Below are 27,758 nucleotides of genomic sequence, written 5' to 3'. Positions count from 1 at the left end.
GACGTGCAGTAAAACAGAGAGATATACATACAGATGCAATTAGGGAACGTAATACTCTATGCAATTCTTATGGCAGCTACAGTAAAATACAATATACTCATGGAAAAGTAACAATCAAAGAGAAAAACATGCAGAAAAAGACAGATATTCCATTTGAAGGATTCTCTTTCTCAGAGACTATTTCCAGAATTAATCAATTGTTTCATTGGGAAAACAGTGTACAGAAATTTAAAAGACTGAGAACCCTTCAATATCTATCTGCTTTTAGGAGGAAAAAGGCTGATTGCCAGTGAAACTCCAGACTGTGAAAAAAAACATCCTCCAAGGCACAAAGAACATGATGAATAGGTGTAGCTTCACAAAATTCCAGTTGTAATAAATCATATTTTCTAAAGTACTGAAAAACATCACCATTTTTCCCAATAAAAAAACTGACTAATTCTGGAAACAGCCTCAGAAACAGAATCTGTCAAATGGACTAACTAAAGTCAAATTCTCGTCAGAATCTGAATCAGAACTCTATGAAGATATTACATCTTCTGTCCCTTCACACTTCTTTTGAGGTTCATACTCTGGAATCTCTTCAAGCAAAAACAATTCCTTATTTTCAATAGAACCAGCCATATAAGAAGCAGCAAGCTCCTGCACTAAAGCCTGAGATAATCCCAATAAATTACTCCTGTCCAATGTCACTTAGATAGGAGGAAACATATGTTTAGTCCTTCGTTCCTTCCTTTTATTACAAGAATTCTAAAAGAAACAGAGTCAGAATAGTCAGCAATCACCTCTCTAGGGATGGGCATGGCTTTCTGGTTAAGTAGAGAATCATTCCCTGTCCCTTTTCCCAGGATTGACAAGAGTGAATCTCCCCCACCCAATAAGAGCACACCAACAGCTGCAGAAGATGTCTCTAACCCCCAGTCCCTGGTGGCTGCATGGACTATACCTCGGGACCCTAGGACAAGATGAGTGGTATGAGGAACTAGCTTTGACCACAGCAGCACAGCAGAGTCATGCACCTGTGGCTTTTCTTTTTGTGGTTGGAAGAAGGTACGACCAAAGAACTAGTAGGTTGTTCCATCGTCAAGCTGAAAAAGGGGTCTGATTACTGGGGAAGCTAAGCAGCAATAGTAGGTAAAACAGGTAAGCTGTAAAAAGGTAGTTTACCTCCCATAAAACACAGTAAAAAGCACTTTAAACACTTACCCAAAAATGTAAAAGTAACAGCAGTTTCTACACCAAAAATATTGTTTTACATAATTTTAATCAGCTTTTTACCACAAACACAAAAAACACTTCTGTTTAAAAGCGAATAAATGTCACATGACTGTCAATAAAAATACTTTATCCTAATATATATATATATATATATATATATATATATATAGGATTACTATTAAAATGCGGAAAGTCAAAAAATAATGTTGTATCTATAATTTCTACTTGCCTATAATTCTGAATTCCCTTTCTTTGATGTCCACATTCGACGTTAAACAAAATAGCAGGAGGTGATGTCAGACAGCCAGGCTATTTTATTTAATGTCTCTTAAAACCTTTAATTATACATCACAAGTTTCTACTGTTTTGCATACCCCCCTTGCAAATTATACCAATGTCATATGTTATATCATATATCAACTCCAAGATCTCGCTACAGTGAGGAAAAGGGTAAACTTTCCATTCCCCACTGTAGTGCGATCTGTTATGAGAACATCAGTCTTACATTACTGAATGGACACTACCATTCACTAATGTGGATTCAGAAATTTCCGGAATGGCATTACGGAAACTGGGAAATGTACATTCGACCTTCCCAGTTTTGAGTAAGTGTGGTTACACATTTTAATAGTAAACATATATATATATATATATATTATTTATCTATCTATATAGATATATATATATATATATATATATATATATATATATATATATATATAAATATATATATTATTTATATATATATATATATATATATATATATATATATATATATATATATATATAAAGTTTTCTGTCAAAAAAAATAAATAAAAGTGGAAGTTTCTTCCCCTGAAGGGAACTTAGCTGCTCAGCAATGCAACAGTGTTAGCCAACTGTCTTATCTTCAAAAGCCCATAAAGGGGCACTCTCTTCAGTGGCAGAAAGACCCTTGTGCCCAAACCTAACTTTTCGTCAGCTCAGCTCGAGCTGACAAATTGTTTCAGCATGTGAAATGTACCCCAAAGCTCCAAAGCTTTGGAACCTGGCTGGCTGCTATGTCTTTGGTAGGACATAACCCATATAGCCCCACTCCTGCCAGCAGTGATGAAATGAAGAAAATATATAACTATCTAATTTTACTGTGAATGAAACTGCAGGTACATATATATATATATATATATATATATATATATATATATATATATATATACTATGTAGTGAGGACGTTGGCACATCCTGATATTTGTAGAGACATTCACTGAGTGAAAAGAGGGCTATTATTCTTTAGATGCATTTAATGAAGGTAAGAACTGTCTTATTTTAAAATAACTTCAGTGTCTAATACTAATAATCACTGTCCAGCCTTAGGCTGAGATATGATTCATTCAAGTAAATGAAATGCACCCACTGTGACTTCACCATCATGGATAAAGTTCCAATCTTGGGTAAAACCTCCTTCACCACTGGTCATGTGATGCCAGTGCTGCAAACTTGCCACAGTATTTTTCACAGGCTTCTCCTTCTGAGGTACTACTGTATCACTTTGAGAAAGTAGCCATTAACATTTAAATAACTGGACAGAAGTCCCACAGCTGATGCAGGACCTTACCAGTGAGACCCTGAAAACATGTAAACATTTGTACAAAGCTATTTACAACACTTTATTAAAGCATTGTGAGATTTTCAACTGTACCCTTTAAATATAAGTGTGATATACTGTCTTATATGAAGATATTGACGCAGTTCTGTCATAATGTATTCATCTGAACTAGAAACTAGGCAGACTCCTTTATCTTCAGATGTTTAGCCAGTGTTTGGGCTCTCTAATATAACAATGTTCAGAGTCTAGTTTTGTTCTTAAAGACAGCTGACAGACCCGTATAACATTGTGCATCCATATGTCAAGTGTGTTGAAACACTTTTACCAGGGGAAATATGCATATCTTCCATGAAGCCATGATGAAGGAAGGTCTATTAATATGTTAGTAGAGATGTTTTTGTGTTTTGCCAGACTATTTCTAGTTTCCTTCTATTTGAACCGGCCAACAGATTTTTGCTCTTGTCTTTTCATGGTACTGGAACCTACCGTAATGCAAATAAATATGAGGCTGTTTGCTTAGCTGAGTTGTTTAAAAAACAGTGATACTGACAAGCTCAAATAAGGGCAAACCCTGTCTACAGTTAATGCTGTCTGACTTGTTACCCTGAGTGCATTATTAAAGACCTATGTGCCAGTGTGCATTCATAAACTAGCATGCCAAAATAGTACTTTACTTTTTGGGGGGAATTTATGTATCCTACATAATGCACTGATAAAGTGAGGTTGGCAAGTATCTTTGTACAGATGTTTCTGGTTTATTATCCCTTTCAGTTTCCATATACCAATCTGTATAGCTGTTAAAGTGATCAGTTTCAAAGACTGAACATATTTACTCCCTTAAGACAATTATCTGTATAATTGCAGAGCAGTCTTCAACTGTTTGGGATCAGCATTTTTGCAATTAACAAGACAAAAAATTATCAGAAGAGTCCATACATTGTGGATAGTATTAATCAGGATTTTTTTTCTTGATGAGCTTTCTTTACATAGTAAAACCTAAAACTAAAAGGCACTGGAGCCTGTCCTTTTTAGGAGAGCTTGATAATACCGGAGAAGTGTATTTTCATATTTGTATCATTTCAACTGTCAGCAAGTCAACTTACAAGGCAAAGGAAGACAATCATGTCTGTGTGTGGGCAGAATAACTGCTGTGATGCAAAATAATTGATCTTATCTTGCTGTAAAGCTGAAAACTGTTTTAATAAGCTGTAACTCATTTTTACTGTGTATTTCAGTCATCATACCAGAACATCAGAAGCATTCACTCATAAATAATATACAACTGAGTCTCCGTGTGTTTTGTATCTCTATCACAGCAACATATTGCAGAGAGGCACTGGGGCCTTATAACTTCCTGCCCATAATACCCTGGTGAACAGAGGTCATTTTAACAATGAGCAAGAAAAATAAGATACTGCATTTTAGTCAGCAGTTTCTATAATCAGCACTGACAAAATTATAGCAGCATTGCAAGCGCATTTACAGTACTACCTGTCCCACAGAGATTTGCTGGGTTTATCCAATGAAGCAGATGTGGAATGGTTACAGTGGCAGCCAGTAATGTTCATTTGTAGTCTGTAATTATAGTACTGGAAGTAATGTAGTTTTTTTTCTGTCTGTAGTCCTGCTCTAAATTCTCAGCAGTATACTCACAGTATGATGCAGTCCCAGTTACACAGAAACTAGAGAATGGAAAGGTGATAACATTTCACAGAAAAAGTAGCATCTGTAGTTAACCACAATACTCCCATCTCTTAATCCACCATTCAAGTTGATAACAACAGTAACAACCTCACCTTCAAACCTTCGTCTGCACCTTATGTTAAGAGATCTTCTTAGGTTAAAACCAACTACTCAAGCCCAAGACAATATATCAGCTGAATATACCATACTGATGCCTTAAAATACCAATTTCTATCTTAATAAGTGGATACATCACTGAATGCTATGTACCTACATTCGGGAAAAATTTTACATCCTACCGCTACATAAAAAAGCAGACATCTCAAACTATATCCCCTCTGTCCAACATCCCTATGAAATGTATCCATCCCAGCTACTCAAATATGTCACTGAAAAAAAATCCATAAAAATATTAACACAGCAGGAGGGTATACTGGGTCACCGTATAAAGCTGATGCCTGGGAACACAGCAGGAGGGCTATACCAGGTCATGGTATAAGGATGATGCCTGGGAATATAGCAGGAGGGCTATACCGGGTCATGGTATAAGGATGATGCCTGGGAACACAGCAGGAGAGCTATACCGGGTCACAGTACAAGGCTGATGCCTGAGAACACAGCAGTAGGGTATATCGGGTCACAGTACAAGGCTGATGCCTGGGATAGTTTGGATAAGACTGTCACCCATACTTCCGGCATCCCACACATGGGAGGAAAGTTGATACAAGCCTGACCTCTTCTGCTGATAGAAGTACAAAGTTAAGGTGCTGGTACCACCTCAGTATTGTAAGTATCATGTCATTTAGATAACCACATAACTTGCCACAGCATTCCATCATCCAATATGCCATATATTTTATATAGAAAAGCATAGACAGATGCAAAGAAGCAGACTACAGCATCTAAAAGAGCAGTGGGGTATCCATTTTGTCATAAAAATGTGTCTGTTTTCACAGTAACAGTTGCAAGCATTAAAAATGAATACAACTTTTATACAGCAGTGCCACATCAGTCAATGGTAGCAGTATGACTCTGCAAAGCTAGAAATGTGCTTCAACATGACTCCTCTTGTAGAGGTGAACAAGAGGATCATCAGGATAAGTTTATGTCCTCTGCGATTGCTAAGATGCCAATGGGTTCAACCCCCCCCCCCAAGTTCTGATGTCATGGAAAACTATATTTTTCCTCCAAGTAATACCACAGCATCACTACGTGGTCCATATGTGTAAGATCCGTACGTAGTAGTTTGCCATGCATTTCATAATATACAATAGAAGTATCTGTTCCTTGTCTCCAACCTGTGGTGAACGTATTTACTGCATGCTCAGCATGTTTATTTTGCACATGTGTAGTTTTATTATAGTCAAGCTCAGATTGCATCACTGGCCCAAGACCAAACTGGTGTCTTGATATATTGATCCTGCCATTGCTACTCTGTCAAATCAGACAACTGATGAGGATGGCTTTTGGCTTGGCCCCCATCCCCCTCCATATGTTATATTCAAAAAAATAGGTTGATGACATTACTGTTTAAGTACTACTATTAAAAGTGCATTATGCTTAACTATATAGGCATCAACACAGCTAAGAATGCAATGTTCATTCTATTTGTATTTGTCTTCCCCCACCCTCTTTATCACTATATTTTCTCTTACATATATTTATTTTGTTTACTTTTTGTTTCTTTCCATTTATTTTGCTATTATATGCATTTGCACAGCAAACTGCAGGTAACACACTGGAAGACATGGCATCCCTGCACAGGTGGCAGCAGAAACTTCACCAGCACCACCAAAAGCACCCAGCACATCTGGGTCCCAGCTGCTTGCAGTTGCATCCACACCTCTTGTTGCCTCTATACTTCCTGCCCTAGCTACACCACCTGCATCAAGCAGCCCTACAATGGAGAGTGCTACAGTGGTGTCTGTCAGGTAGCACTGCAAGTGAAGGTGACACCTGGGAGCAGATCTTGTGGGGCAAATAATAGGAAGCTGGATGCCAGCATCAGCCACGTAAAGACTGTGCTATGGTGAGTTGTTGTATCAATCCCTGCTCAGTGCTGGCTCCATCTTCTTAGGAAGAACCCAGTTGCGATGGCTCCACTGGGTGGCTACTAATCTCCCACTGGGTCTAAGCTGACAGAGACTGCATCTGCAAACCCCAAATCCTATCCCTAATCTGTTGTTCCCCTCCTTTTTGTTTCATTGTCCACTCCTTATATGTTACACAATCCTCCTCACACCATTGTCTTCCCTCTGTTTGTCTGATATATCATTCACCATTGTGTTCCCCTCCCTCATTGTGTTACCTCACACCCTCTCAGTCATGTCTATCAGTCTTTCCTTTCTACCTAACCTCCCTCTCTTACCCACCTTTTACCTGCCAGACTTCTATCCCCAACTTTCTCTTCTCTTTACTTAACAGGTAAAAGGGCACCTGTTCTACAAAAAGATTCCTAGCCATCAACTTTCCAGATATTTTACTAATATATACCTGATTGGCTCATATTTTTTGATTTGTTCATCATAAAATGTGTACTTTTCTTTCAAATCATTGAGGACTGAAGTCATTAAGTAATTGCAAGTATTTTTGTATTTGTCCAGGATTCTACAGCTAAGAAGTTTTATTTATTTATTTATTTTATTTTACATTTGTTGACCGGGCTGAAATATGTCCATTTTCAGTAGAGGCCCGGGGAGATAAGCTTCACAAACAAAAATATTAGCAACTTCATGTACACATATATAAAAATATTAGCAACTTCAGGTACAGTACTAATTTAAGGTGAAGAATACAATTGTTATATAGCAGCATAGCAATTTTAAAGTTGCACATAATAAGAAAGAGAAATGAAAACACACTAACAAATAATAGCAACTTCAGGTACAGCAGTATTTTACAGTGCAGAATCCAATTGATTATATAGCAGCATAGCAACTTTAAAGTAGCATATAATAAGAAGAAAGGGAAACAAGTTCTTTACAGGTATATATAGGTGAAAACATGTTCATACAGTAAAATGTTTACTATACTAGTTCATACTCTATTGTGGTCCTATATAAGAGTAAGTTGTTAAAGACTTTAGTTGGCTTAACTGGATCTACTCTCTGAGGCCATTGAAAGAGTTGGTTTAAATAGGAAATGGTTAGATAGGCAGAGTTCGGACATAGTGGAGGGTATTATTAGTTTGGGTTACTACAAGGGCATAACCAGTGGTTTTTAAGGTATTCTCTAAGTTGCTTTTTGAACAGTTGCACTGAGGAGAGAGATGAGAATTCCCTGGGAAGCAGGTTCCAGGATTTACCCACGGTGTTGGAGAACAGTGAATCCCCAGCCTTATTTTTGGATTTGACTGTAGATACTAGTACTTTATTGGCTGAGCGAAGGGTTGTGAAATTACTGTAGGGGGGGTTAGAAGGCTAGTAAGTACTGGAGTACTTTTAGGAAGATAGAGGATCTTGTGGGCAATAATAAGTTGGTGAAACTGAAGTTGATTATGTAGTTCCAGCCAACCTAGTTGCTTTAGGTTTTGACAGCGGTGAGTTCTAAATAAGGAACCAGTAGCAAATCTGGCAATGTTGTTGTAGGAAGTAGCTAGTTTGTTAAGGTTGTTTTTTGATAGGTTGGTATAAATGGGAGAGGTGTAGAGGAGGGTAGAGATTAGATGGGTATGGGCAATAGTTGTTCTAGCTGTCAGAGTAAGGAAGGCTTTAATCCTGTAGAGGGAGCCTAGTTTTCTGTTAACATTTTATTGTTGTGTTAATATGTGTGTCAAAGTTAAGATTATGGTCTATTGTTACCCCTAAGAGCTTGCTGGTTGGGTCAGGAGATATGACAATGCCATTGTTGGATATAACTGTGAAGTCAAATGGGGAGGACTTTTGTGTGGGAGTGACGAGTAGTAGTCTAGTCTTTTTAGGGTTCAGGAGGTGGCTATGTTGTAAGAATCAGCTTTCTACTATGTTAAGCACTGTTTGGGTAAGGGACTGGAGTTCAGGTGCAGAGGTAGCTGAGCATATTAGTGTGGAGTTGTCAACATATTGGATACATTTAGCTTGAGGAATTATTAGATTAAGATCATTGATAAAAATCGAGAAAAGGAGAGGGCCCAAGATTGAACCTTGAGGGACGCCTAGGGTAATAGGCAGGTAAGAGGATAGATTATTCTCCCAAAGCACGACCTGTTCCTTGTTTTCTAGGTAGGATTTAAACCATTGTAAAGCCTGTGTATCTAGTGAGAGAGACTTAAGTATATTCATGATGGTTAACCATATCAAAGGCTTTTGATAGGTCGATAAAGAGTGCTGAGGATAGAGTATTGTTTTGGTTATTGTTAATGCAGTTGAAAAAGTATAAGAGGGCTGTGGTGGTACTGTGGAAAGGCCTGAAGCCATGCTGACAGTTAGCTTGTAAGTTATTTTGTAGTAAGTGGTCTAGTAGTTGCCAGTGGATACATTTCTCCATTATTTTTGCTAAACTGGAGAATAAAGCTATTGGGTGGTAGTTTGAGAGTTCAGTTGAGTTGCCACCCTTATGCAGTGGGATAATGTGGAAGATTTTCCAGATAGATGGGATGGTTCCTTCAGTGATGGTTCTATTTATTAGGATGGAAATAGGAAAGGCTACTACTGCTTCAGCTATCTGTAGATATTCTGCTGGTAGAAGGTCACCTGAGGGGGGTACAAGGTTTAAGTTTTTGAAGAAGAGTGCAGATGAGTTATGTTGGGACTGGTTGTAAAGGAAATGAGGGAGGTAAACTAGTCAAGGAGGATGACAAGCTTGTGCTAACAGGAGGTAATGAATTAGCTAGAGATTGGACTGCCTCAGTAAAGAAGGCATTAAAGGCATTAGCAATATGCTTGGGACTCTCATGGGTGGAGCCTGTTGGGGTGGGAGTTTGGGTTGACCTGGGTGTAGGAGTCTATTTATACCTGCCCAGAACTTTTGAGGTTTATGTTGGTGGGTTTGCTGGTTGTTGTGGTAAAAGTTTTTTTTTATCTAAAAGTATTGATTTTCTGGTAGCATTTCTCAACTGTCTAAATATTAGATGATCAGCTGGGTTTTTTGTTGCTCGCCATTTGGCCTATATTTTATTTCTTAGTAGAATGTTGTGCCTTGTCTCTTTTGTTAGCCATGGAGCAGTTTTAGTCCTATTTCTGATTGAGCGGGAAGGGGCATGATAGTCCAGGATTTCTAAGAATTTGGCATTAAAGTAGGATACTGCTTTATCTAATTGGAGGTGTCTAAGGCTGGCCAGTCACATACTTTCAGTTCAGTTTGGAAGTTAATAGGGTTAAAGTTTTTGTTGGATCAAATGGTTTTATATAAGGATGGTTTGTGAGTATTGCTCTTTTGCCTGATTATGTAGGTCAGGGAGTGGCCACTGACATCATCAGGAAGCCAGCTTCATATGAGATGGGGTGACTATTAGTATCCAGTCTAGAGTGGTTTCTTTATTGTTAGGTTTATGTATCCTGGTGGGGGAGATAATAGTTTGGGAAAAAACATAATAGTTTACATGGGTAGTCTGCTTGGCTGAGATGCAGGTGTTCCAGTCAATATTAAAGTCACCCAGGACAATGGTTTATTGTGGGAAGTTAGTTGAAAGCTAGATAAGTATATTTTCTAGGGTGTTTATATTGTTACCAGGAGGGAGGCAGGAGCATATGATATAGATGGATTTACAGGTGTTGATCTGGAGTTTAGAAATGAGGATTTCACTGTTATTAATAGAAGGTGGTTGCACATCTAATAATATAACTTGCAGATCTGCTTTATATAATATTGCTACCCTCCTCCCTTTTTAGTTTTGTGATCTATTCTCAGGATATTGTATCCTGGTGGGATGATTTCATTGTCTTGCCTTACAGGTTTTAACCATGTTTCTGCTAGGCAAGTTGAGCGGTACGATCCTATCACCCCTTCATCCCACTCAAGCCTTACTTGTTCACCTAGTGTTCTACTCTGCTTGCTTTCCCTTCTCATATATGCCCTATATTCCCATTTCCAACCTTTAATCTGGTCAAAAAATAAACAAACACACAACCCAAGTGCTCACAATGGGCTTATAAACCAAAATCATCTTTCTCTGTTCATACACTGCATCACAAGTCACACAGAGCAATGCTGATGTCCATATATAACCAGTGAGAAATGGTACTTCTCATCCTGTTGCAAAAATGAAGTCCAGTCTATGTCATGTGTATGGATAGTGCCATCAGTCATGCAAATGAGAACCATCGCACACCACAATGTAAACCTGAAATACGCTAAAGCTAATGCTTTTAGTTTAATTGCTTCATGTCAATGCAGTGGATAGAGTACTAATCCTCTGGGGGTTGTATATTGTTTTGTTTGCAGTCTAAAAATGCATTACATTGTTACTGAAATGTGTGTTTTAGAGTGTTTTAGAACACCTTTGGTAAGAGTGTTTCTATGGCTCCCCTTGCCAATGCACTAGAACAGAAAATAGCACTAAGAAGACATGGACTTAAATTCCTTGAGGTCTATCTTCTTTTCCTGATATCAGTCTACATATGTGTTACACTCCCCTGAAGTGTGTGTTTTATGATACCTTCAGTAAGACTGCTTCTGTGGTGTACCCTGTCAAGGAACAACAGAGGTCTCCCGGCACACCAATCCAACGCAAAAACGTTGTTTTTTAGTTTATAACTTATTCGGTTTGTTTTGTACCCTGTCAAGGAACCAAGGAGATAACACAAGTGGATGAGTTAATGGAAGAACTCCCCTCAGGGTTTCACGTTTCCCTTTTTAATGACATTCACATTACAGTACAGCTACATTAATCAAATTCTGATGTCAGGATTGATGAATCTGTACACTGTACCCTTTGCCATCACCGACACTGTGCTGATCATACACCATTTTCTCTGCATTTATATAATATATATATATATATATATATATACACACACATATATATATATACATATATATATATATATATACATACATATATACATATATATATATATATATACACACACATATATATATATACATATATACATATATATATATACACACACATATATATATACATATATATATATATATATATATATATATATATATATATATATATATATATATATATATATATATATATATATATATATATATATATATATATATATATGTATATATATAAACACACACATATATATATATATATATATATATATATATACATATATATATATATATATATATATATATATATATATATACATACATATATACACACATATATATATATATATATATATATCTATATATCTATATATATATATATATATACACACACACATATATATATATATATATATTTATATATATATATATATATATATATATATATATATATATATATATATATATTTTGTGCTGTAATTTACATCAATAAAATTGTCAGTTGAATTTTCCTATCTGTGTGCGCAGACTCGTAACAACTACCAGAGGTGCCCATGCATGATCAGTGTTTACCTGAACTGTCCATATTTTAATCTGGCTGTGAGATGGTCTACCATAATCTGGCTGGTCTGTATTGTGGTCACAACAAGGAACTGTTCGTGCACAATGGCCTGAATATATGCATGTGTACTAAACTTTGGGGCTACTCATGTGCACAATATAAATAGTGTTGACTTGTAAACACTATTTCTGAATTCTCGGGTTTATGTATCTATGTGTATATGTGTGCACGTCAGTGAATATGTATTTATATAAGAACTGGACAGTGGACAGTGGGGTATACTATGTACCCAGACTGCAGGTTGGGAGGAATAATAATACCAGTAGACTGAGTGACCAGAGCAAACAGGACACTTTCACTTGAAGTCCTAATGGCAGGTACCACAGCTGTGATTTCCTCACTCTTAGCAGTAACTATAAAATCTAATAAAAACGATTTTACAATAATTGTATTAATATCAATGTAAAAACGTGGATATACTAGTTTCAGTGAACATAATCACAGCAAATGAATAATGAAGGATGGTATGTTGAAATGAGTGGTTAAAATATAGAAAAGCATTTTCAAAAGTTTACTATTTCACTATATTAATACAGGAGCCAGGACAAATGCAGTGTTACCATCTGTGGAAATCTTCAAGGAATATTTAGATTGTCATACAAATTGATTTTTCAGGTAAACTCCACTTATTGTGAATAAAATAATTTTCTGACAAGGCCAAAGAAAATGAAACTTTAGCCATAAACTACAATATATCCCTCTTTTAGGATTACCTAGTGGGCTCTGCTTACTAAATTTACATGTACAGGACACTAAAGCACTCAGAAGAAATTAATCAAAGACAACCTTGGGATTTACAAATGTTACTACCGGTGCTAAGCCTTCTTTACTGCTGGCTGTAGCCATTTCCAAATCAGAGACAGCCCTACTGCAGTACTTTACCTCGATGAGGTGCAGCACCATGGTGGGCCATCTGTCTGACCTACTGCAAATGTAAATGAGGCATTCTGTGAAAGTGGGAGAGAGACATATGAAAATCAGTCATGTGCTCTCCCCAGAAAAGCCTGCAGTACGTGAGTTAATTAGCACAGCAAAACGATCACACTCAAACACTACTTACAATGGGTGAGATTAAATTAGAATTAAGTGATGGAGACTTATGTGACAGGTAGTGTTGAGGTGTGTACGCATGTGTATATGTGTGGGTGTAGCTGTGTGTGTAAGTGTATGCAGAGGTATGACTGGTCTCAGGGGTGTGTGTGTGTGTGTGTGTGTGTGTGTGTGTGTGTGTGTGTGTGTGTGTGTGTATCTGCCTGAGTGAATACATTAGGGGGTTGATTAGGGGATAGGTGGGGTCTGCCTGGGTGATAGTAGTATTGAGGGGGTGGGTTAGTTATGAGATAGGCAAAGTAAGTGTGTGGGTTTATGGGTGAATGGGTGAATGTGTGCGTGGGTCAAATTGGGGGAGCTGCCTGATGTTCTAGTGAGTGTATGCATATGTGTGTGTGTGTGTGTGTGTGTGTGTGTGTGCGTGCGTGTGTGTGTATGTGTATGCATGTGTATATATGTGTGTGTGTGTGTGTGTGTGTGTGTGTGTGTGTGAGTGTGTGTGTGTGTGTGTGTGTGTGTGTGTTTGAATGAGCATGTATGTGTGTGTGGGGGGAGTGAATGACAGGGTGCCTGTGCCAATGTGATGCATTAGGTGCAGCGAGTGATTGCTGCTGCAGAGTGCTGGCTGGCATTTGAGGTAACCATTGAGCAAACTTGTAAACTGTCAATAATGAAGCTTCTCCTCATTGCAGTTAATGTGCTTCTGAATCACTGGTTTCTGAGATCACATTAAGGGCCTTTTTTGCAGCAGCATTACCACTTGTGGCTGGCCTGTGTCCGAAGCCTACACAATGTAAATCAGGGTTCCCTATAGCCTTATAATGTGAAACAGTATACAGCAATAACAACTGTACAGCAAAGGGGTTTTCAGCACTTGTAACATTTCTACCCATACCCAATACACACATTAACTTTAACACAAACTATGTTCTTGTGCTGCAATGCTGCTCTGTTTTACTTAAGTAATTGGGCATGTTTTCTGGTACAAAGAAGGGCTAAATATGTACAATTTAAGGAAACATAACACATGCACTCAGGTCACTCCACAACAAGTACAAATATGACTCTGTCATTGTACTTGTTGGCGTAAATGACCCGAGACGTACCTCCCTGGACTACATGAAAAGAGACAAGGAGGAGCACTCTGACCATGTATCCCAGGCTGGTATGACTCTGACTCTGAGTAGTATCCTGCCCTCACCCAAAATGATGCCAGCATACGAAGAAAAAATTATCAGTTTTAACAATTGGTTAAACTACTGGTGTCATTCAAAAGGGATCCAGTACTTGTCAGCCTGGGACGACATGCTTGACAAGCCACGCTGCTTCGCCAGAGACGGCTTGCACCTGTCGCCCCTGGGCTTTCGAATACTGGTGAAGACTCTTGCTGCCCCAATACTGCCTTTTTTAGGCAAGGCTCAAAAGACAAACCCTCCTCCATAAACAACAATAATAAACAAAAACTGAGGGTAATGCTGCTCAACGCCAGAAGTCTAAACCTCAAAATGCACGCACTCAAGGCTCTCCTTAGTATGGAAGAAATCGATGTATGTGCAGTGACAGAAACCTGGTTCAAGGCTCCAGAGAGCACCCCAGCACTACCAGGATATAACTCCTACCATACCTTTAGGTCCCAAAACCAGGACCGGAACACAAAAGGAGGGTGTGTGTCCATATTCATCAATAACACCCACACCTCCAGGTTAGTAGCACAGCATGCGGAATCTGAGACCATCCAAGTGCAACTGACAGTGGGTAAATTGACTGCTCAATTTATAGCTTGCTACAGATCTCCCACCTTGTCTCAGGACCCTCACGCAGCATTCCTGAGAACATTAGAAAGTATGAAGATTCTACCCAACACCATGCTACTGGGTGACTTCAACTATCCAAACATTGACTGGGAAAACTACTCAAGCTCAAACGCCCTAGCCCAATGCTTCCTTGAGTTTATAAACTCAAACGCCCATGAACAGCTGGTCATCACTTCCACAAGAGGTGACAACATACTGGACCTGGTCATCACCAACATGGGGAACCTATGTTCCACACCTGAGGTGAACTCATCATTGGTAAGATGAAATTACAAACTAATCACACTGGACATCCACATCCTGACCCCCCCCCCCCCAGTCAAGGAAATCAAGGCAAAAAACTTCTCTAAAGCCAACTTCACACTCCTCAAGACCGAGGTGGGAAGTTTCAAAGCTCCCAATCAAATGGAAAATGATGACCCATCGGCAGAATCCTTTACAAGTGCATTCTATGAGCACCTTCAAGAATGCAAGGACTGAGCCATCCCAAGTAAAACCAAGACCAACTCCTCATAAAAGAGGAAGACAGTCTGGTGGACCCCGGCCATAAATAAATTTTACAACAGAAGGAGGAAACTCCTGCAAGATAGAACAACATCCCAAAATAAGAAGGCATCTCTGATTAACATCAGTAAAAAACTGCACTCCCTCATTAAATCATGCAAGGCCAACTTCGAAAGAAAAATAGCCAATGACTCTAAGGATAACCACAAGGCCTTCTTTAACTATGTCAAGAGTCTAGGGGCAAACTCTCAGATATGTTCCGAGCTAGTGCATAATGACCATAAATACACTGAACCAACCGACATTGCCAACATCCTGGCTGACAAGTTCAGTGCAAACTTCACCCCCCCTCTCCACCAAAGGGGCTAGCAGCCATCCAGAAGAATGTGGCACTCCAGATATCTCAGACACACAAGTAAAGACAGCCCTTGCAAAGGCCAAAAACACAGCATCAATGGGACCAGATGCTATCCCAGGTTGTGTCTTACACGAGCTTCAAAATGAACTAACCCCCATCTCAAATCACTATTCAAACTCAGCCTCTCTACAGGCTATGTACCCAAAGAATGGCATACAGCAACAGTCGTGCCACTCCACAAAGGTGGTGCCACAACTGACCCTGGGAACTATCGCCCTATAAGCTTGACTAGCTTGGTCTGCAAAGCCATGGAACACATTATCATGGAGCTCATTAACAGGGACATCGGGAACCTCCAGACACTGGACCCCACCCAGTTCGGCTTTGTTAAAGGCAGATCTTGCCTCCTGAACTTGGTCGACTTCTTCAAAACAGTCACCAAGGCCATAGATGAAGGGAAGGTGGTCCACACAGCATATCTGGACCTTGCTAAGGTGTTCAACACCATCCCACACTCAGGAATTATAGACAAACTCACCAGCTTAAATATCAACCCCCATGTCATGTGATGGGTTGCCAATTGGCTCTCAGACAGAACCCACATGGTAAGAGTGGCAGGCACTATGTCTGACTCTAAACCAGTCACAAGCAGAGTCCCGCAGGGCTCAGTCCTGGGACCCCTCCTGTTCGGTATATATTTCTCTGAAGTACAGGCAAAGGCAGAGGGACTGTGGCTAACCAATTTTGCAGATGACTGTAAATTGGGTGCAATAATTGACTCTCCAGCTGACACAGAAATCCTGCAAAAGGGACTCACAGAGACAAACACCTGGTGTCAAAGTCACAGCCTCAAGCTAAATGCCAAAAAATGCATAGTAATCCCATTTGGGAAAAACAAAGTACCTACAAACTACCACATAGATGGGAATCCACTAAGTACAGAAGAAGTAATTAGGGACCTGGGTACCCAAGTAGATAGCATGCTCTCCTTTGATAACCACATAGCGAAAACGGTCAGGAAATCCTTCTAAGTGGCACACCTGATCACAAAGGGTTTCTCATCCAAATCCAAGGAGGTGATTGTGCCCTTTTACTCCTCACTCATTAGGCCCATAATAGAGTACAATGCCCCATTTGGGATGTACCTCACTAGACACCTGCAGCAACTAGAAAGACCACAGAAGTACCTCACTAAGAGTATTAAGGGCCTTAAACAATTACCCTATGAAGCACGACTAAAAAAGCTCCAGCTCTTCTCAGTCGCTTACCGTCTGCTCAGAAGTGACCTATGCCTGACCTATAGGGCCATGTCAAACCCTGAACTAATGGACATGCTTCACCTCAAAAAAACGAGATCCCTCAGAGCCACTCATTCTAGCAACTTGAACCTATGTACAACAATAAACAGGACATGCTGGAAGGATAGATTCCTGTCCCAGCAACTCCCCTCACTCTGGAATAGAATCCCAATCCATATTCGACAGAGCTCCTCTCTGACCTTCTTCAAGAGAAATCTTGATGAGTGGATGGGTAATCATAAGTTCTACCCTGGGATCACTTCAGGAGCCCTGTTGACAGAGGCCCAGGTTACTAATCTAATGGGGAGGCGAAAGCCATCACTCTGTGGCTAGGCTTATAAATGCCCATGGGCAGATAGCCTAGTACTTACCTATGAACCTATGTGGCACCCTTGGGAGAAAAACAGTCATAAGGTGTATATCTCATCATCTCTTCTACAGTTTTGAGAAGTATTATTTTGTTTCCAAAAATATATTTCCCAGTTATAGCACACATCCTCAGATGAATGAATTACTATTTAATAAGACAAAATCTATAATGCTAACTTGCCAAAGCAGCATTCCCAGTTAAAATCCTCTCAGCATTAAAAATGCAAATACATTTACTTAGAAGACAGTCCCCATCAATATTTCAGCACATTATTTCTACTTCAAGACCTTGATGCCTTGAAGAAAAATAACACCTAGGAACTGCCATGTTCTTGTGGTAAAGAAGCTGGTTTTACTGATAGCATTTCAGCAAGCTGGCATCAGGGAAACATTTTCCTTGAACTCTGTTTAAACAAGTCATGATTTACCCGTTACCAACAAGATCATGACACTGCAACATAAATTTCCACAGATGTCCATAGGCTCCAGGAACAATACATGCACATGAAGTTCCTTTTCATGCAGGACTGTAATGCTGTTGTGACATGCTTTAGTAATAACCATGTGAAAGTTGGTGACATCAGCAAGTACAATGGCAAAGGCAATCCGTGCAGGTTGACAGGCATGCATGTTAAGCTCAAAGTTGTTGCACAATACCTTCTTCTGTGAAAGGAACTTAAACTGTTTCTGTACAGGTGCTCCCAAAGGTATGTCCTTTAATCAATCAAAACACACAAACTGTAATCAGAGCAGTACTTGGAGATTTAACCAAGCAATTTAGAAGTAAGTCATTTCTGGCACTAAAGAAATACTGGCAAAGTAAATTCCACAAGCAGAGACAAACATGTATGCTAATAGAGGTCATTTCTTCTACTGAGAACATAAAAAGTACAGTTCTGTGTACTCACCATAAGTATAGATCAGTGAGAGACACCGATGCAGAAGTGTTCTGCAAAGAGCCACAGAGCTAATCAGACATGTACTGGTCATTGAATGCACTGCCAATATGAGTAAAGACCCCATAATTAAAGAGAACTGCAGTGACTTTTAACTGGCTGGATTTGTACTAGCACAGGGTGTATGACTTATATGACAGATGTCACAGTGTAGGTGGATTAGTGTCGCTGAGTCGTTGAGTGGTCCCCACATACTGCACTTCATGGTGGTTTAGCAAAGAAATGTCAGCAAAGCAATCATCAGCCAGCCCACTGCAGGCTCACACAGCAAAGTGCCTATCCTGCTCATCATATAAATGAGGAAGAAATGTGTAGATAGGGAAATAAAAAAGGGGAAAACAATGAGCAGGGGGAACATTGCAAGGGTAACCATAACGCATGAAAGGTACAGGAAGGAAGGAAGGGCATTTTTTGTTGTATTTTTAGAGGTCCTTTTGTAACCTTTACAAAAGAAGGGAAGGATATGGATGGGATATAGGGAGAACAGCATAGAGCAGGGGCAAACAAACAAATATAGTATGTACACTCACACAGTGGGGATATAGATGTTTTCTGATGAGAAGATGTTTTGGTTCTGTGGAAAAGGTAGCTTCTCTTAGCAGGATAACAACGTTCTGGTGTCAGAGTGTTTAGGAAAAACACTTGGAAAATAAAAAGAAAACACTCCAGCTGTAGCCAAAGACCAGACTCTCCAAGTGTAGTGACAAAATATAATTCCAATGGTTAAAATAAAAATCTCACAATACAGGTAAAAAGTTGTAGAATAAAATACATCCAAAACATAACCCACAGTCAAGTGCTTTCATCAAGCAAGACTTCATCAGAACTGTGTATGAATGCAAAAGTATGTCTTAATAAAGGACACTCCCCCAATCAGAACTTCCAATTAATTGTTGAAAACATTTAGCAACACTATAGCAAATACAACTTAAAAAAACAAAAAAAATAAAATAATAAAATACCACCAAGACCACCGATCAAAGAAGTAAGCGAACTTAATAAAACACTTAGCGCCTCAGCTTACACAGACTTTCAAGAGTAAAAACAGTACAAAATACTGTTTACTTATATACAGTATATTGCCCAAAACAATTAATCAATTGCGCATACAATTCAAATCACATACTTCCAATTACATTCTTTGTTGAGTCCCTGAGGCTCCAAAGTACCATACTTTAAAATTAGCAGAGTTTCTATTTTTAAGAGTTTGTTTTTTAAAGACACACATTCACCTATGCCAACTTGCAATTTTTCCAAAATAGAACCCCTAAGAGAATCAGGGTTAGAGTTGTGTGCTATCAAAAAATGACTCCCAATGGGCCTCTCTAATTTTTTATTTTATGTTATTTATTTATTTATTTTTTTATGTCCCTAATATGTTTCTGCAACCGGACACTACAACTCCTGTAAGTTTCCCCTATGTAAAACTTCTTACATCCACATCTCAACACATACACTAACCCCTCTGTATTACAACTGTATTCATGCCTAGCTGTAAACCTGATGCATTAATATAGGGAAAAGAGCTAGCTACAACCCTGATTCTCTTAGGGGTTGTGTCTTGGAAAAATTGCAAGTTGGCATAGGTGAATGTGTGTCTTTAAAAAACAAACTCTTAAAAAAAGAAACTGTTGATTTTAAAGTATGGTACTTTGGAGCCTCAGGGACTCAACAAAGAATGTAATTGGAAGTATGTGATTTGAATTGTATGATTAATTGTTTTGTGCCATATGCTGTACATACGTAAACAGCATTTTGTAGTGTTTTTACTCTTGGAAGGCTGTGTAAGCCGAGGCACTGTGTTTCATTAAATTTGCTTATGTCTTGGATCAGTGGTCTTGGTGGTATTTTATTATTTTATTGTTTTGTTTTTTTAGTTGTATTTGCTATTTGTATGGTCACTGATCCTGCAAATAATGTGTCACGTCCCTTTAGGGATAATACTATTGATGGCAGTCAAAGGAATATTCAGCAGTTTGTTTTACAACTAAATGAGAGAGGTTCTAGAAATTTAGAAGCAGTTGGTACTTTTAATGTGCCTTGGACTGGTAATTCAGCTACTCTTGAAGCGGCTGTTCAGGGTTCGGCCATGGCTACTGCTTGGGAGTGCTTTATGGGGGAAAGAGAACGTCGTCTTCTGAACCCTTTTCAAACTCTGGGCTCATCTACTGTGACTGCTTTATCAGCAGAGGCTGTAAATCTGAGGGAGAAGTTGGAGAATCTGTTGCAGAAGGAGGCTAGTACACATATTAATATTCTTTGGCTTGAGCAGTATGTACAGCTGAATATTACCCCGAGAGGTCTGCGAGCATACAAAGCACCTACAACCCCCTTTGAGGAGGGGAATGCTGAGGATATGGCCTTTCAAAAAAGATGGGTACAGGCAGCTCACCAGTGCTCCAGAATGGATATGCATCCTAACTGAGAGGGATGAGTTAAAGAAGTGAAGGCTAAAAGAAGAAATCAGAATGGTGAGTGTTGAACTTGATAAACTTTTAACATGTTAAACTGACTAGTACGCTGGAAGAAATTAATGGCAGACTTGTGGACTTTGAAGAATTACTAATAGGGCGTAAAAGCCATAAAAGTAACAGAGACATTAAGGATTACAGTCTTGATAAAGCGTTTTTTGGAAAAGAATAAATAACAGATCTTTGTCATCTAGACGCAGAAGTAACAATGGCAGTAATGATGTCAGGGGGCAAACATGTTTCCGCTTCTTCCTCAGTTTCTTTTGCTGCTTCTGAAGAGGGAGGTTTGAGTGCTGCAGCTGAGGGGAATGTGGAACAGTTTCCAGCTTTGCCTAAAGCACAAAATCTGAAAGACCTGCAGAACTGTTTTCAGAGTTCCAGTTCTATTAGAACTGACTTTAACAACAGAAAACGGGGCCGCAGTGAATGGGGCCAGCAAAAGAACTATCACAAGAAGGGACAGTACAGCAAGAAACAACGTTGGTATTAATGTAATTTGTGATACTTTACGTGTTAAATTTGTCCAAATATGAAATTTCAGATGTGGTTATGTCTGTATTATGTCTTGGTCTCAAATTTATACCAACTGCCTTATTGAGATTACATGTACTTAAAAGTGAAATCTTTTCTTTTAGTAGAAACTGCATTTAATGTACTACTTTAAACAAGAGGGAGGGGCTGTGTTTAATGACTGTTATGAAAGTAGTGATGAGGATTCTTTTTATTCCTGCTTGCCATCTCAGGAAGATTTGTTTGAGGATGATTTTAATGCCTATTACCAACTGAATACTGATGTTATCTCTGTTAAAAGCTCTTTTATTCCACCTTTTCTAAATAATACCTTGCAAGGATTTTTTGCTACTCTTAATTTTGAGGTTGAAAAAATGTACTGGTCCTGTATAGAGAATAAGTCTAACATGTTTTAATTTAGCTAAGCAGCAATGAATTGGAATTTGGTAATGATAGAAGATGGGTGGTTAAACCATCTGACAAGGGCAACCAGATAGTAATAATGCACTTCACACAATACTTAGAGATGTGTTATAGACATTTAATAATGTGGAAATTTATAGAAAATGTGATGTTTCTGATTACTTTGATGCTATTAAGCAGTACCAACTTTTGTTAGACAAAGGCCTTAGGCTGGGGTCTTTCACCTCTAAGAATGTGGAAAGGAAGTTTGGAGTGGAAAACTGCTCAATGGCAGTTTTTTACTGCTTACCTAAAACAAACAAAGGTTTAACTAACCTTAGTGGCCAACCTATAGTATCTGCACAGAGGTATTTTTTGAAGAATATAAGTGTGTTGTTACATGAACATCTTAAGAAATATGTTATGAGTACAACCTCCTATATCAGGGACAGCCAGGACTTTTTGAACAAAATAAAGGGTAAAGTTTGGAATATGAACATGTTTTGGCTCTCTTTGGATGTCAAAAGTCTATATACTAATATTAGGCATGAAATAGGGACACAGGCCTTGTTACATTTTTTGGGGGACTCTCCTATGTCTTATTTTCTGATAGATTTAGTTATGGTTTGTTTAAAAAACTATTTTTTTATGTTCAGTGGAGACATTTTCCAGAAGTTACAGTGCACTGCCATGGGGGTGACTTTCGACCCCATGTATGCCAATTTAGTCATGGCTAAACATGAAGATGACTTTATTTACAGAAATGATTTTTTCAGATCTAAGGTTATTTTATATTTTAGATTTATTGATGATCTTTTTTTTACGTCAAGGAAGCCAGACAGAGGCCCTTGGGTTTGTTAATGACTTACAAGCTAATATTATGGGCTTAAGCTTTGATGGTATGTAGATTGACCCACAAGTGAATTTTTTGGATATAAGCCTAAATGGATTTACTACTAGTCTCCATAGGAAATTTGTAAATAGAAATGTATTTTTATATGGGAATAGTTGTCACCCCAAACATTTGGTCAAGGTACTGCCCTATAATGAATTCTTACGAATTCATAGGCTATGTAGCTTTGTTATGAGTTTTGATTTAGAGATAGCTGAAGCAGAAAAAATGTTTATTAAAAGAGGTTATGATGCCCAGCTGATCAGGGAAGCTAAAAAAAATTATAGACATGATGTATTCTGTTAACTCTCAGGGAGATTCTCATTATGTCCGTGCAAGTGGAAAATATAATGTTTGTATTGGTGAAAATCAGTCTACCAATGCAGCTGTGAACAATGGAGACCAGAAGAAAGTTTTCTTAGTGACAACTTATAATGTTATAACTGAGGAGATAGTTAAAAAAGCACATATCTCGTGGCCTATGCTGCTAAGGGATAAAATGTTGAACTCTATACTACCTGATTTTGTGAGTATTGCATATAAAAGAGCTAGGAATGTGTCTGACATTCTGGTACATAACCAATGTTGTTTTAACAGATGTTAATGTCAGTCAGAGCTTAAGCATAAATAAAGGCACTGTTTCATCTTATGGTTGTTCCATCTGTCAATATGTAGTAATCTCTTTTCCCTATATTAATGGCATCAAGTTTACAGCTAGGCATGAATATAGTTGTAATACGGAGGGATTAGTGTATGTGTTGAGATGTGGATGTAAGAAGTTTTAGGAGTTTTAGGGTCCAGTTGCAGGAACATATTAGGGACATAAAAAATAAAAAATTATAGAGTCCCCTTGGGAGTCATTTTTTGACAGCACACAACTCTAACCCTGATTTTCTTAGGGGTTGTGTCTTAGAAAAATTACAAGTTGGCATAGGTGAATGTGTGTCTTTAAAAAACAAACTCTTAAAATAAGAAACTCTGCTGATTTTAAAGTATGGTACTTTGGAGCCTCAGGGACTCAACAAAGAATGCAATTGGAAGTATGTGATTTAAATTTAAATTGTATGCTTAACTGATCAATTATCTTGTGCAATATGTTGTATTTAAGTAAAGAGTGTTTTGTAGTGTTTTTACTCTTGGAAGGCTGTGCATGCTGAGGTGCTAAGTGTTTCATTAAATTTAGCAACACTATACCCACCCTAAAGAAAATTCAAGGCAAATACTTTGAAAAATGAAAATTAATTAATATAAAGAACAAACAGTTTATAACAAAGTTAGTTCTTAAAAAACAAAATAGTCTCCTTTTAGGCAGGCTTGTTTTATAGCTGTGTTGCCCTGAGTTTTAATTCTGGTTTAATTGAGATATTATCATTAATATCTGGGGTAACAGTGGCATTCAAATGTAGTTGGCACCTCATTTCAGCCTTGTCTATTCTATTTTTCCAATCATCCCCACAAAGTCCTTAACGACCACTTCCAGAATACCAAACAGAAAAGTATGGTCAGAGTTTAATTTAATATATCGGTATAATGCATTATGTTCACCCTGTTTGTTCTTTATATTAATTCATTTTCATTTTTCACAGTGTTTGCTTGAATGGGCTCATTTCAGCCCAGTGGACTTTCCTGGTTAACAATAAATAAAAACAAATCATTTTCTTTAGGGTGGGTATAGTGTTGCTAAATGTTTTCAACAATTAATTGGAAGTTCTGATTGGGGGAGTGTCCTTTATCAAGACATACTTCTGCATTCATACACAGTTCTGCTGAAGTCTTACTTGACAAAAGCGCTTGACTGTGGTTTGTGTTTTGGATGTATTTTATTCTACAACATTTTACCTGCATTGCGTGATTTTTATTTTAACCAGTGGAATTAAATTTTGTCACTACACTTGGGAGTCAGGTCTTTGGCTATAGTTGGAGTGTTTTTTTTATTTTCCAAGTCTCTTAGCAGGATAGTTCTTCTGGAACTTAGGAATATGAGAAAGAAAAAGTTGCTTCCTTTTCCTCTACTTTTTTGAATATTTCACCAGAAGAGGGTTAAAGCAAGTCACCCTTGTTCAAAGCAGCATCCAGTGATTTGGCCTTAACATCATCAGGTAAAGATTGAAAGCAAAGCCAGGTATATTTCCTTAGGACTAATCCTGTATCATCTGCTCTAGGGGAGGTACAGTAGTATCACAACCACACTTTAGAAGAATGTCTTGCAACTTAAGTGAAAGAACAAAGCATATTTTGCAAAACATTTACAGTGTCAGTCAAGAAAGCTTAAGATCAGTTTAGACATATTGTCAAAAATTTAAAACATATATCTAATTATATAGATCTGGCAATTAATGCTATGGAAAGACAAGTTTACAGAGGTATAAACCTTTTTATAGCAATAAATGACCCTGCTACCCTTGTCATTTGGTAAGACATTAGAAGAGGAAAGTTTAGAAGCTCTGTCTCAAACTGCAGAAATTACTGCTGGGTCAGAGGAAGGATTTTTGTTGTGTCTTTGGCATGGTTGATGGAAATCTGGAGCCAGGGAAGCAAATAAAAAGGTATCTTCAAAAATTCAAAAACGGGAGGGGTAGTAGAGGGTTTTGGAATTTCCATGTGCAATTGGTTAGAATATATATATATATATATATATATATATATATATATATATATATATATATATATATATTTGTAATTCAAAAACCTGTTTGCCCTCCCAGTTAAAGTGCAGCATAATTTCATGGATAATATCACCAAAAGAAATTTCCTCATGAGGTGAATTTGAAAACAAAGTATCATCTGCTTCAAACTCAAAGCAAAAAGAAAGAAAAGAGGAGTGTTTCCAAACAGGGTACCTTGCTGCCCACAATGATTGTAGCTAGAACAGGTCTTACTACTGACAGACCATGATTTACATCTTCTATGATTGTAGCCAGAACAGGTCTTAATACTGACAGACCATGATTTACATCTTCTATGATTGTAGCCAGAACAGGTCTTAATACTGACAGACCATGATTTACATCTTCTATGATTGTAGCCAGAACCGGTCTTAATACTGACAGACCATGATTTACATCTTCTTTCATAGATGGGCAGCTAGAAAGTTCTAAGGATTTTCATGCCGGTATGTTCCTTAGTTACCAGCATATGCTCTCAGCATAGGTTGTAGGTCAGATGTGTGGTAAGTGTCGATGGTGCTAAAACTTTTGTAGACTGACTGGATATACTGTATTCTTGCCTGTATATATCCCATATGTCATCATTACTGCAGCAGTAATCTAATGATGAACATCTTGTAAATCAGGTCAGAATTATATTCCAAGATTTTTATTAATTGATTAATTAATTAATTAATTCATTTATGTATTGCAGTGCCTTCCCATGTGACCCTGAAGCTTCCCTCCCTCCTGCTCAATTGGCCAGTTCATTCCAATTTGGGCAGGAGCCTTATCACCCATTATTTCTCTGGAAGTGACAGTTGAGCCAGCAAAGAGTGATGCCATCATCCACATGGGTAAGTGTATTTTTTGGCTTATGCTTAAACCCCATAGCACACGCTCAGTAATGTTAAATGATTACTTGAAACAGACATCTCCAAGAGCATGTCACTGATTTTTATAAATGATATAACTCCCTCAAGACATCCCTGCTGCCCTTTAAGCTACCATTTCTTGTGTGGTCCCCACTCCTTACAAGAGATTCTTCCACAGGAATGTGCACCCCAGGCTTACACTCCCACACATCCACACCCCTCGAAAAGAAGAGACAGCAGCAGCACATTATTATTATTCTCTTTCCATTACAAGCTTCAGCAGAGGCTTAAGTTAATAATCAGACTCAGGTGGTTTGGTCATAGCCAGGGCTTTCTCAGTCTATGCCAGCAGAGCTGTTGATATTCCAGGACTTTTATTACGAGTGTAGTTAATAAAATATTTTCAGTTTTGGTCTATTTATTTCTGGAATCTCTAAATCAGATTTATGTCCTCTTTTACTGGAAACAGTCAATACCAATCATTAAAAGAAGAGACAAGCATCATTTTTCTAACTACTACCCAATATCCATTACATAAGTCAATGGGAAATGCTTTGAACATGACAATTTAAAATTTTTTCCATCAGCTGTTTACCTAAAACTAGGTATTTTCCAGCATGACTTGATCAGCTCTAGATCCTACCTTTCAAACTTTTAGTCTAATATTAAGGATGCTCTGTCAGAGGGACTCTAACTTGATATAATATATTCAGACTTCTCTAAATTTTTTGACACAGTACTGCATATGGGTATGCTAGGAGGTCTTAAATGACTGCAAGTCAATTTATAAGGTTTTGATTTTCAAAATGTTGAGTTAACAGGTTGTTTCATGTTAAAATGCATTGAAATCTTTCTGAGTTAAGACAAATTAATCACAAGATCCTCAGGGATCCATTTTAAGCTCTTTGTGTGCAATCTGTTATTGCACTTTGTAGATCGTAAATTGAAATTTGTGGATAATTGCAAATGGGCACTATAATTATATCTACATGTGATCAAGGCACATTAAAAAGTATTTAGATAAACTGTACAGGATCTGTCAACTGTAGCCACATGTCCCTCTCTTAGATAACATGAAATAATTCAACAGAGGCTTCACCTTTAATATTAAAATGTTCTGTTTTACATTCTGGAGAAAAGGAAACAACACTCATAAGTAATGAGCGTATTTTAGAATGAACAACAACTTAAAGGCATTTAGGCATTGTGCACCATAAACTTGGCTTTTTAGCTAATGTAAAAAAGTTACTAAAAGAAACTATTCCGACATTTATACCATACGTTCTCTGTTTCCTCAAGACATGACATGAAGGCATCTTGTTTCTTGTCTTCATAGCTGTGGTAAAGATATAGTTGAATTTCATGCTAGCTTTCATAGGCATTTAGTTCAATTAGTAGCACATCTCAAATAAATTCAAAGTTTCCTCATGAAACAGATTTTGGAACATCATAAATGTAATGTTCCGAATATTTTGTAAAACCCAACTTGTGTTCATATTCAGTTTACTATCAGCGTGGTGATTTTTTTCTACATATTTAAAACACTTTTTTTAGATAAGAAACTAGACAGGTT

General features: G+C 37.9%; 1 protein-coding gene across 3 annotated transcripts in view; it reads right to left on the bottom strand.

Moving 5' to 3' along the window:
• Positions 1-27,758, bottom strand: part of TEX47 (testis expressed 47) — an 844,245-nt gene that overhangs the window by 90,719 nt on the left and 725,768 nt on the right. The window contains exon 7 of one of the 3 annotated variants that reach the window (XM_044068794.1): positions 18,092-18,148. The exons of the other annotated variants lie outside the window; for them this stretch is intronic. Coding sequence (XP_043924729.1) covers positions 18,111-18,148 — 38 coding nt within the window. The 3' untranslated portion in view covers positions 18,092-18,110. The remainder of the gene's footprint in view (positions 1-18,091; positions 18,149-27,758) is intronic. 3 annotated transcript variants of the gene reach the window in all.

This window comes from Protopterus annectens, chromosome 4.part0 (genome assembly GCF_019279795.1).
Source record: "Protopterus annectens isolate FY-2018-M chromosome 4.part0, PAN1.0, whole genome shotgun sequence".
Lineage (NCBI taxonomy): Eukaryota > Metazoa > Chordata > Ceratodontiformes > Protopteridae > Protopterus > Protopterus annectens.
Note: the sequence above shows the minus strand (reverse complement) of the source record. Positions and strands in the feature narration are given on the sequence as shown.